This window comes from Ascidiella aspersa, chromosome 1 (assembly GCF_963924565.1).
Source record: "Ascidiella aspersa chromosome 1, kaAscAspe10.2, whole genome shotgun sequence".
NCBI classification, from domain to species: domain Eukaryota; kingdom Metazoa; phylum Chordata; class Ascidiacea; order Phlebobranchia; family Ascidiidae; genus Ascidiella; species Ascidiella aspersa.
Genome location: NC_139447.1, coordinates 20,918,037 through 20,930,946, shown reverse-complemented (window position 1 = coordinate 20,930,946; position 12,910 = coordinate 20,918,037). Strand labels below are relative to the sequence as shown.

General features: G+C 36.8%; 1 protein-coding gene across 2 annotated transcripts in view; it reads right to left on the bottom strand.

Moving 5' to 3' along the window:
• The window catches only part of LOC146168237 (uncharacterized), a 47,482-nt gene extending 38,965 nt beyond the window's left edge, over nt 1–8,517 (bottom strand). For both annotated transcript variants that reach the window (XM_083394577.1, XM_083394638.1), the window contains exons 1-4: nt 5,381–8,517; nt 5,191–5,252; nt 2,680–2,727; nt 2,439–2,562 (exon numbers count right to left, since the gene is read on the bottom strand). In XM_083394577.1, the coding sequence (XP_083250703.1) occupies nt 2,439–2,562; nt 2,680–2,727; nt 5,191–5,252; nt 5,381–8,330 (3,184 nt within the window). In that variant the 5' untranslated portion in view covers nt 8,331–8,517. The remainder of the gene's footprint in view (nt 1–2,438; nt 2,563–2,679; nt 2,728–5,190; nt 5,253–5,380) is intronic.
• Nucleotides 8,518–12,910: the final 4,393 nt, after the last annotated feature.

The window sequence follows — 12,910 nt, the reverse complement described above, 5'->3', positions numbered from 1 at the left end:
CCTGGTGTTGATATGTTTGAATGGTGCAACAATTACAACATGTGCTAACAGAGATGTGTACACTGCCTGTAGGATTCGCATTTAAATTTGCGGTGGTAAAATATTTTGTGTTGTAAGAGCAATAGGTTTTTTTACTTAGAGAGGCCTCTTTATGAAAGGCAAGTCGCATGTGCATAGTTTTACTAGGCAAGCCACTTCCAACACAAATGTTGCACGCGCGGGACAATAGGGCGCAGCAGGGATGCCAGCAGCCGCCTCGTCGCGACGCGAGCTGGACAAAGCAAGCGAATATGAACGAATTCTGTATGAAAGTTTTTCTGCTGCTAGATGGCTGTCGTTAGCTACAAAGTGCTAAAACGCAATATTTCAGGTTTTTACCCCCCAAGCAAAGGCCCCTGGGAGTGGAGCCTCATAAACTTTTACAAAGCACCTACATACCACTCTACGCCATGTCTGAAAATTTGAAGGTTCTACGATGTCTACTTTTTCTATAAAGCTTCGGACAAAAGTCGGTCTGAAACAAACCATAGGAAACCATAGGAAACCATAGGAAACCATAGGAAACCATAGGAAACCATAGGAAACCAAAAAAGAATAACGGCAAAAACAAGATATGTCCCGAAAATAAATTTTCGGCCCATATAATTAGACCCCTTGCACGAAAAATTGTCCAAACTTAAATCGGAACTTGACGAACTAATGCTGCGCCAAACCAAAAGCGCCGTAACGCGAAGTAGGGCTCGCTGCGGCAGAGGAGGGCGAGAAAAATACAAAATACTTTTTAAACTTGGAAAAAAGACATTGCGAAAAGAAGGGTATTAACATACTGTTGGTCGACAATAAAATGATAACTGACTAAAACAAGATTTTGGACGGCCTAGTCGGATTTTACAAGCAACTCTATAAACAAAACGGAAATCTATTAAACAAAACCTCAATCGCTTTAAATGAAAAACCCTAGATCTCCCAAAAAGAACAATCAAAAATATTAGAAGCGGAAATAACAGAAGCGGAATTCTTCACTGCTCTCTGCAACATAGGTAAAAGTAAATCCCCTAGCTAGACGGTTTTCCAGCAGAGTTCTATATCACATTTTGGACAATATCAAATGCGTCTATATATGGCAGCTTGGCGACATAAATACAATGCTAGTTATTTTTGTAAGCAGGGGAGCCACGAGGGTTGAGAGCCAATCAAAGGGGGCCACGAAGCATAAAAGGTTGAGAACCACTGTGCTACACGAAAACGAAAAAAAACATCACATGGTATTTAATTTATTGTTATCGAACTTGTAGCGCCATGTAGTGCAACGTTCAAATAAAGACTTTTGGTTTAAAACGTCTTGCAGTACGTTTGAACTCGCAAAATGTAGGCAGAATTCGAAAAATATCGCGTTTATTGTCGCAGTTTGAACAGTATAAGCCGTTTACATTTCAAACGGGTTACGGGTTTGTCTGACGTTGGACGCAGCTTTTTCGTAACCGTAAAAATCAAATTAAAGTCACCACTTTTGCGAAGTTAAGACTTCTATGTTCAGTGTTTTAAAGCAGTGTGGGATTATTAGGAACAGTACATTTGCGGATTAGTTTGTTAGTGATGGTTTTTCGAATAGCTTGCAATACGCGGATTTAAAAAACTCACTCTGGAATTATGTTAAATTTCCATTAACCGACCGTGTATCGCTATGGAGATACTTTAAACCTACCCGAGAACAACGTGATATGCACTAGTGATGAATACCTCACAACATATCTGATTGTATCCTTGCGTTTATCGCGTATTATCGCGTTTTAAATTATCGCGCATATTGCAAGTTTAATTTATGTACATAGCATCAGGTACAAGTATACATTGGTCCTTTATCAGTTACAAAATCGATTTAACCTGGACATGCCGGGTATTCATCTTGTATTAATATTATAGAGAGAAAGGATTTACACCAGTCAAACAGTAGGCTATTTCACAAGGAATTCCGTTAGTAGTATGTGTGACGTGGGTGATTGGTAAAGTGTATTTTGAAAATTAAACCTAATGTTTATTAGCAGTCTTGTTAGATTTTTCTGCTCGGACAAAAGCATTTTCGAAACGATTTCGAAAACGAGTACTTTTTACTCATATTGTACAACGAACTTTTGTGCAGTCGTAATTATGTTTTTTTACAAACTTAGTTGTTTATAAGCTTTAAATGAGCAAAAGAACTAAAACGTTTAAAAATAGTAAAAAGGTTACCTTTGCTGGATGTTAGGCCTAAACCTGCAGCTATACTGATATGGCTTTTAAATCAGCTGTGGACTGTGGTGCGGGTGACTAAAAAATGTGACTTTCTTTCCAGCGAAAAATATGACTTTCTTCCAAGAAATAAATAAGCTCCATTTTTATTAAAATTAGGTAAAACTAATTGTTAACTATATATCTCTTGAAAATAAATGTTTTCTTACCAAACGTTAATAAATCGGCACCACTTTCTTCCTGAACGTTATGGTTTCGCAGTAGATTGGGTTGTGTTTTCAACAGATGTTGGTATATCAGCCTAGCCGTTGCCAGCAAGCGGGGCTTTGCTTCCTGTAAAATATAGATTGAAAAGTGGTCCGAATGCCTTTAAAACAGCTAAATTTAAGCGTTTGTTAATCTAAAACTACCTTTGCGTTAAATATATTTTTCCAATTTTTACAACCTTACCGTATTTAAGGGGTATACTTTTTGCCGTTGCCTTGACCTTAGTGGATCCTGTAAACAAAAGCATCTCCTAAGTCAACTACTTCGTTAAGCCTTTTAGATTTTTCAAGACAATGCTTTTATCGTTTTATATCAACTTATTGTTTAGAACTATTATCGCTTTGCACAAACTGCCTGGTTTTACATACCAATGATTTAGAACCAGATCTAGGTAAAGTATGCCATTTAACAGGATTATTTCTTCTTTCGTCCACTCTTCTGCTTAATTTGGGACTAGTCCACATTTTGACTCGTGTTCCCAAGAAATGAAGCACTTTTGGCTTTGCTTGCGTACAGCATAACAAATTGATATCTCAGTGGGACTGCCAAAATATTTTTCCCTACCAATACATCCGGTCGTGACAAATGGGTAGGCCTACATCTGATGTTATGTTCGAGTCGACTGCAAGGAAGTTTTGCTTTAAACCAGTGCTTGTCGACCATATTCGGAATGGTACACCCTTTTTACGTTTACTCAAAACTTATACACCCCAGTCCACGCAATACACCGAATCTGTAGTAATCTCAATCGGAATAAGGATAAGCGGGGCGGCAAGTATAAAAAATCCGTGGCATATATTTATACAAATACAAAATTTCATCAGTCATTTAATGCGAGCGTTGCTGTTGAATTTTTTTGGTCAGTTGTGCGAACCGAGGCAGAAGCCTTGTTTCGACTGGTCTTATCATAAGCGTATAAACATCCTTGATAGAATTTCTTTCTGCCCTTGGATGCCCTAATTGCCGTAGAACTTTTTGCTTAGAACTGCACTAATTTCTAACGGATCGGGTGAAAATTCAGTATAGTTTTTAAACTGTTTAAACTTTGTCTTTTGAGCCAAATATGATCGTAGTTCAATACGTTCACTCAATGAGTAGCCCAAGTTACTCCAAATGCGGCCCGCGGAACCAAAATATGTGGCCCGCGGTGTGCTTTGGTTTTTGACCCGTACCACAAACATTCAGTTGCAGGCTTTGTTTAGCAACAAAATTGTGACCTTCAACTCTAAGGCAATGGATTAAAGTAACAAAACATATAGAAAATCGGGTAATGATATTAAATATTGATATTAAAGAACTTGATTGAACATTTGAAATCTATCATTAAAAATTTCGTGAATTGTGAAATACCGTTAAACGTATCTTTAAAGAAGAAAGTTTTAGTAACCTACCTTACAAATCCCGATAAAAGGAGGGGGAGTATTTTTACAAGAATTAGGTATAAAAGTAAATATATATAATAGGTTACCGTACAAATAATGAGATACCATATTCAACTAATTGTGTTAAATAAAATATTATCAAACATATCCTATTAAAATTGATCCCAAAAAACGATAAATTCTATTTGCGCGAATCTATAACGTCTCTCCCATATTTTTTAATAGAATTAACTCACTCTTTTTTGCTTCGCGCGAATTTTTGACCTGGTTTCTGTGCAGCTGTGATGTCAATGACCCCGCAGGTTATTGGCCAAAACAACTTGATATTTGATATATATAACATTATATCGAGTATTGCCCGTCTTCATTAATATATTATAACTAAGGCGACGTTTTTTGAATTGGCAAAAAAAGAAAAAAAACACATGTTTGTTTAAATTTTGTCAAAATTATTTCAAGTTATAATCGTTTACAAAATGCACTTCAGTGGTGTTGCCAAGGTCACCTTTCCCCCGTATGCGTCGTCTCTGTAGCTAACTATAGCCTACAGTTCATAGTTTATTCCAGGGGTAACCAAATTGTTGAAAAAGGGTCGCATAACATAAATAATCGCGGCTGGATATATTTTTTTTGTTATCGTTAAATGTATCGTAAAACGAATAAAATGCATTAAAATAGTTTAACGAAAACTGAAAAGATCGTTACAAAAAGATATAAAAGTTTAGTTTGGAATAGCATCCGACAACATTTCAACTGTGTTATATCTTCAATAGGCCAGTATTCGCTGGCCGACAGTATTAACCCTTCAGGTCTGACTTATTGCGTTCGGTTCAGGTCGTAGACTATACTTCGTTTTTGCTTCTCATATAGTTGTGTGTCTCTAATATGAACAATTTTATCTAAAAATGTTACAAACTATAATCACTCCAATTATAGCCTATTTTAGTTGCACATTTGCGCACGACTTTGACCTGGAACAAAAAGTTCTTTTAAATTTAATATCCTAAAAAAGTAATATCCTCGATCTACCCCTATCTATATCAGGTCTTTATAACGTAACAGTTTGCCATTTTGTAATTTTTGTAGCGTATGTGGTATTTCCTACGCTAATTAGTTAATGGTTGGTACTCGGTTTTTCAACGGTTTACTCTATTTTCTACCCACTTCTCGTACCCACTCCTTACTTATTTATGATTTTGTATTTTTTTGTCATAACAAAAATTAGATATCTCAATTTCGCTGAAAAACTGCAAACTAAACAATATATATCTTATCTCTTGCGTTTAAGTAAAACGTAATTATAACACATTACCTTTTCTGGCTTGTCCTTGTTTGTAGCATCCGGTCCTTCTGTTTTACTAACTGGAGAAATACCTAAACACCAAACACACATTGTATGGGAATACATACAGTAAAAGTTCATAGCGTAGATGTTACTTTTTACACAACAATAGTATTCTTTGAGATCATTATCATTATCAAGATTATTTATAAATTTCCACCTTCAATTTTAGGGAGATTCCCAGAAAAGGTAAGACTTAGTCCTTTTAAGCTAGACCGATTTTTCTTGTTTCTACGGTTTTCTCTTGTTGCTTCGTCTTTCGGTGTGTTGATTATTGGGTCGGAACTCAAATGGCGAGCCAACGAATTGTGTTTAATGGATGACGTAGTCGTTTGATGAAAGTACGACCCTGTTATAGTTGCGTATTTATTAATAGGAGGTGATTTGGAAAGTGAGTGTCGTTTGAGGTTGGATGACAAAATATCTGTCCCATGCGCCTCTTCTTTCTCATCGTTTACATTCATAACTATTCCACGATATAAATTGCCAAGTCGTAAATAGCGCTGAGATTGAGTTAAATTGTCATATACTACGCGATTTTTCTCTGTTGTGTCTTTTTTGGCATTGGTGGTAAGGTTTTCCAATTGCAGGCCGTTGGGTTTAAATAAATTACTTGATGAATCGGTGACATCTAAGCCCCTTCTTTCCTTTACTTTTTTGCTAAACAGTCGTCCGAGGGTACTAGATTTAGAAATTGATGTTGAATTTCGAAGATTGCTTTGATAAACAGGGTCGTCTCTTCGCAGTGAACCACCTCTAAAAGTGATATCCGGAGATGCTAGCGAGTTGCTAAATGCTGAACCTTTTTCCAGGGTTTGTACCTTGTTCAAGATTTCTCTCGCACTATGTCGCGTTTCGTGGCATGAAGATGACGAGGATCGTTCTCTTGATATACTATCTTTTTTGATACTATTCGAAGTTCCTATTGGTGGTTTCAAATTTGAAGTTCCAACTGATTCAGTTGACATATCAGGTGTGTTTTCGGAACAATCCCTACTTACATCTATTGGTTCAAGGTTTAATGACAAATCAGATGGAGAGTCAGAGAGCTTCTTTTTGCTTCCAAACCTAAAACTTCTTCTAAGTGAGATTGACTTTTTGTCTTTAGATTTCTTGTCTGCTTTTTTAGAATCTTTTTTTGTCTTTTTTTGTATATCTTTTTTGTAATCTTTGTAAAAGGCTTCTGCCAAATCGGAAAATTCGACGTTTTCAGATCGTGGTATAGGTTTAAGTGTCATTGCTGTTTTTAAAGCCTTTATATCTTTCTCCACGTTGTCCCGAGATTTTTCAGTGAAATGCGGTGATTTTGTTTCAATGACTTTTGAATGCTTCTCGGCATATTGACTAAGAGATAAAGCTTTATTCTGCGAAATTATTGGCTCTGGAGTAGACTCTGATGCAAATCGCAGACGATAATTGTTGGTAACGCCTTTAGTAAACTTGGTAAAGGATATGTTGTCGCATTCGTCATCGGAAGTATTCTCAGGTGATTTAGTGTCTGTTGGTGGCTGGCAATTTCCCAAAGAACTATCTGGTTTACCAGAGGTCGATGAATGACGAGAGGCATAAGGAGATGTTTTGGCCAGCCATTCAATATATTTTTTATCAAGAGTTTGACTGTGTGAATCACTTGCGAGAAATTTCATAATTAATGACCCGTCCAGGGGTTGCCTGTTGACAAGGGTTGTGTCGGAAGCCGTTAACTTCGGTTCTGCATTATAATTTACTAATACCGCTCTATCTAATGTATTAGTTTGTTGCCTTTGATATTTCGCCGAAATGATCGGATCACATATATTACTTTCCAACATTTGTTCTGTTTGCTCCATGTCAGGTTTTGAATGATTAATAAAATCTCCGTCAAACGTTAGGTTCTTAGGAGAATTATTTTGACGAATTTTTGTAATACGAGTAATAACACCACCCTTTTTGCCTGCCCTGGATGTTGACCTGCTGATTCCAATTGAAGGACTTCTCTTAATATCTCCTTTAATAGGGGACAGCCTTGTATCGCTATGTTGTAAGTACTTTCTCGCTGCTCGCCCGGCTTCAGTGGTTTCTTGCTTGTATAGTATGTCTTCTTGTGAAGATGTAGACAATTTGGTAAGTTTACAATCATTGACAGATTTACTGCGATAAGTAAACTTTGATTCGTTCTTTTTAGTTCTTTGCACCTGACAAGCTGTTTCCTCATCTTCACTAGAATCAGAAAAACCAAATCGTTTCGATGGAATAGTAACTTGGTTGGATAAGCTAGTAAGAGATGTTGAGTGAAACACGTTTTTAGTGCTCGACGGTCGCGAATTCAGGTTTGGTGTTTTTAGTGTTGTTATTTGAGGTTCTATAATCGTTTTATGAAATACCTGCTCGTTAGAGCTCATTGTCTGATAATCCGTATAATCATCATCGTCATCTTTGTTAAATCCACCTTCCATGATGTTAGCAGAAACAGTAATTTTTCTTGGTGATAAAACATTTTTGTCTAAGTTTGCCGAAACAGCGAAGGTCGGAGTTACCGTAGAAGATTCCTGAACAATGTTGGACTGAGATCTGCTGCGCTGGGCGGAAAGAATTTGTTTTGAAAATGTATTTTTTCCAGTAATCTTTGCTTGAGAAGTTTCGTTGTATCGCCCAGGTGACCTGGTTTTAATGGTTCTTGGACGTCTTGCCGATTGAATAGGGCTTTGGTTACGCGAATGAGTGATAACGCCTGACATGTCAGCATAGTCGTCTTGGTCATGGCTTGAATACGAGTTAGATGGAGAACGTATGGCGGCAAATTCAGATCTGTCTTTATCGAAATAAAGTTTGTTTGTAGGCATTGATTCCGTCAATGGTATTGGTGCATCTACCCGTTCAGCATTACTGGTGTGACTTGGAACTGGCAGAGGGTTGGAAGAAGTAAAAGAATTCGCTCGTCTATGTGTGTTGGGCGTGCTTCCCCTCATGTCAACATAAATTTCTTCCTCGCCGATATCCACCCACGTTTGATTTTTAGCTTCATAGTTCAACGGGGGATTTTGGTAATTACGGGTTTTAAATGAAGTAATTTTTGAATGGTTAGGATCTTTAGATTTTTCTCCAAATTGACTTCCTTGATCTTCGATCATTGCAATACGTTTGCGTATCGGATGATTTTCTGAGTCTACATAAACCTGCTCTACAGTAAGAGATATATATTCTTGTTTCTTTTCATTCACAGATTTCAGTTTTCCATGATTTTTTTAGCTGTTGGCGAGCACCAAATACTGTACGAAAATTGTATATATTATAGAATATTTGTTACACCTTTGTTGTTTGCATCTTAGAAATAAAACATCAATATATCATATCAAATTAACACCATTACTTTATAAAACTGTGCTTCGGATAACTACATACGAGTAAATTCTGCTTAAAATCCACATAATCCTAAATACCAAATACATTAGTACAATATTCACATAGTACAGCAACAGGCTCTGACAGTAAATACGCTACTTTGTCAAGCAGAGATGCTTATCAAAAAGCTAACTCAAACACCTGCAGCGACGTCACATCCGTCCTGACATAGAGGCTGTATACGTATAGCCTCCCACACAATAAAGCAGGCATCACAACGTAAGCGCGAGTATATTAATACACTGCGAACTGTTGTATTGCATCAACAATCGGAAGTGAGACAAGGCTATATAGGCAGCCACCACTTACACAATCTTAGCGCTTTGGATTTAACTTTCCATTCTGTAACTAATATAATTGAAAACTAAAAGGTTTGTTTCGTGACAGAATCAATATATTATAGATAAAATGGCGCTAATATTAAAGCAACCATATCCATATGGCCTCAGCCAAGGGTTTCCTTAATGTTGTGTTGAACAGCGTCTTATGTCATATACGATTATTTTGTAAGATATTACCATTTTAAACACCACAGCGGACGGCATGTACAAAGCCTTGTCTTACTTTTATGTTTCGTTAGAAGTAATTAATTATTTTGTGTTGCAAAACAAGAATTACTTTTATGTTATGTTGGAAACTAATTCTACCTTAGTAGCCATGGTCATCAATGAGTTTTGGCCACACCAAAAAAATAAATGAAGTTTGAAATTGTAAATCAGTCAATTTGAAGGCCGTTATCCCGAGTCGTGATGTAATTTTGATGACATTAAAAGAATCGCGCCAATAGAGATAAAACTGCATATGCATGAATCTATTTATATCGTGGGATTTATTTTTTAAATAAACATTAAAAAGCACTGTAAAGACGATCTATATCATGCTATTCAGGGTTTCAAAAAGCTTCTTAGATCATTTTAAAATTACCCCATGAAATTATCAAATCCCCTTTTGGGATAATATAACATTAGTTCAGTGATTGTCAACTGAGTGCCGCGAGAGGTTTTGAGGTATGGCGTAAAACTTTTTCCATTTTGAAAAAAAATGTGTTACCACTAGGCATACGCGCACTGTCCATTACAAAGTTACTAATATTAAGACTGCTATCTAACAAAGAATTGTTTTTTAAATTTATCCTTTCTTGACAATGATTTTATAACATTTCAGTATTTTTGGAGAGACAAGTGGGTCATTAAAAATCTGTGGTGGGTCATCAGTGGTTCACCATCCTTGCTATAGGATACACTTGCAGATGCGTCGTTAAATTAACACAGAAGTAAAAAACGTTTTTAAATGGGTTGGCAGGCCGAAACAAAATACGGCGCGCTGGCCGTCTGATCTAATAATAGCTTAACATCTGTTTCTCGCGGATGCTGAAACACGCTTTTAAAATAATATACACATTGCATTGCGTAAACTACGTTCAGAGCTAAAACGAAATCTACAGTTTGAATTTATATAAAAAAAAACATACCGTTAGCTGTTGGAGGTGTGATGTAAAACATTATTCCAATTGTTGTTCCCATTACATTTTGAATTACAGACGGTCGGTAATCTTTCTTGGGTTGATGTCCTTGTCTTGACATTTCTTGTGAGGTTACACATTAATTATGGGGTGTTACAAGATTCTGGTTCGCCTTTAATAAAAACAAAAAGTCATTCATAACGTCCGCTTGCCCCAGGGGTATACTGGACAGAGTGTGAATTTAAATTATATAAGTGTATGGACGGTTATAAATTGATATCTGAAGGACATCATTTTTCTTCTTAACTAATAGTTCTGCTGTAGCAAACATTGAATCAAAGTAAAATTAGATACAAAGATCCTATGTTTGTGTAGGACGAGGGCATGTACAGGTCCTGTATTAACCACCTAAATGAAAGGCGTCCTAGCAGAGGCGCCCGCAGAACATTTTTCAGGGAGGGAAAAATCAAAAATAATCCAGAAAATCAAAAAGGGGGGTTCTGCATTTTCAACTCGATATCCCCTATTTTTCGTCTGACATTAATTAATAATGACAACTTAAAATAGTGACCGTATGACGTCATAAAATGGTGATTGCAAGACGTCAGAAAAAACTTATTAGAAACACCCAATTAACGTCCAAGCAATAGCGAACTTTTAAGACGCAAATCGAACATGTGCGTCGTCGACACTCCTGCTAGGCGCCAAATGCAAAACAAATTAGTGTACAGTCGTTAACTTGAGACGAAAAAATAAACCGACAGTCACCATAATATGATTATATCTCCTTTCAAGAATCTGTTGTTTTTTTTATCTGCTTTAAACAAATGCCGATGTTACACCAACATCGGATATTAGCGCAGAGACCGAACACCGAGGAACATTAACATCTCGAAGTTTTTAGCGAGAAAAAAAGAAAGAAGGTTTGACTTATCGTTGTCAATTGTCGAATACACACTTGCTAGTCAGTCAAGCTAAACGAATAACGAAAGAGCAAAACTGTCCGGCGTTTACGGTCGACCAAACAAAGACGAAAAATGACGTTTTGCGCTCGATTTTGGTTTCATTAGATTAAGACGCGTGACGCCACTACTTAAAAAGCACACCGCTTCGAACAGTTTGTTAAAGCGTGACAAAAACGAATAAAAAAACGATAATATCACTTGCAAAAACAGTGGTAAGAACCCCCGCCAAACCCCTGGATACGCCACTGGGGGCAAGGGATAATGCATAACATTTTTACCTTCATTAGTAATACATATTACACTTACGAATAATACTAATAATCGCAATTTAAAATTCCCTTGTCCCCTCGTGGGGGCGCCCATGCGTCCTATGTCTTATCGCAACATCGAAAATGAAGGGTTTGTGGCAGTTGTGTAAAATGTAACCTTTGCTAAATTTACTACGATGATACAAGTAGTCAGTTCGCCCAGCATTAACGGCTTCTGTATATGATAACGTCTTCTTATGTAGTATTTACGCTACTTGTTTTGCAGTACCTTACCTTGTGAACTCTTAGTTAGAGCGTGGTAAATATTGCTTATACTTAACTACGTATGCCTAAACTCTTGGTAAGTTTACGCTAATGCGTGTGACATAATGACGCATTGTTGGTTAAACCGCTTGTGTTATTTAGGGGTTTGGAATGTAACTGACGGTAATTGCTTCAGATGAGCACAATATTTGAAATTGTACGACATAGTAATTGTATTTGACACATTGCATTTTGTGTAGAAACTGTCTCCTTTTTGTGCTGTGCCAACATCTTGACTTTTTCTTGATTTCGGCAAGCTTTAAATTCAAACGGTGTGTGATTGTTTTGTTGTTTGAATAGGAGACGTGTTTCACTACAAGTATTTAGCTTCATATACCGTTCACCGCGTAGACCGGGGCGCGTATACAACGAACGTTATAATAATGTCATGAGCATTTTTCTAGTCGCGGGCCAATACTAACTCAGAAAAGTCTCTGCAGGCCGTTAACTTTCAACTGTCTAGAGTAGGCTAATGCCTTCGTTTTCAAACAAAAAATTAATCAACGTATTCCTAATAGATTAAAATTAAAAAAGAAAAATTGCTTAAAGTCAAAATGTGTCTATTTTTTTATTTTATATAGGTAAAGATTTGTATTGTGAGGTTTAAAAATAATCGCCCTATAATATAGTCATCACAGACCAGAGTGCCTAATTTTTCGTTTTAGCGGATAGTAACCTTGGATAAAAGTTCTTGTGAAACGCGAAAAAGTGGCCATATGTTAATGTAAACTTCTTGTCCGCTTTATTCAGAAATTTTTCTTTTGAAACTGGTATTAAAGTAGACCGTGTTCTCATGTTATACGGCTAAGAAGACAGTGCGAGAAACAATGCGAAAAGCTTTACGGCGCAATACATAACAACGTGGCTCGCTACATTAATACTTAATTAATAGTCAAACATTGGTTTGGACAGAAGGTCCCTAACGGACTGAAATACTACATATGAGCCGCATGAAACCGGGTGAAGAGCCGCATGGGGTTCGCCACCCATCCTTTACTTCTAAAAAACATTTAAACTAACAACGTAGGCTACCTCTAAATCCCATTCATCACTGCGGAAAAAACAGCACAAATGTTGTTACCAGGTGTCACTCTTTTTCAAATGTTCATCAGTTAGGTAGCGTTTCTATATTTCTCTTTTAAAGAATATAAATGTACGATCAGTTTGTGCTGCAATGAGCAATGACCGCGAATAAAGATACACAGTGAAACAGCGTTTTATATAGGCATAAAGAGGGGTGAATAAAATCGATATTTGGCATGTAAGATTTTATATGGAACGTAGATCAAAGTAGAGGATGTATATTAATG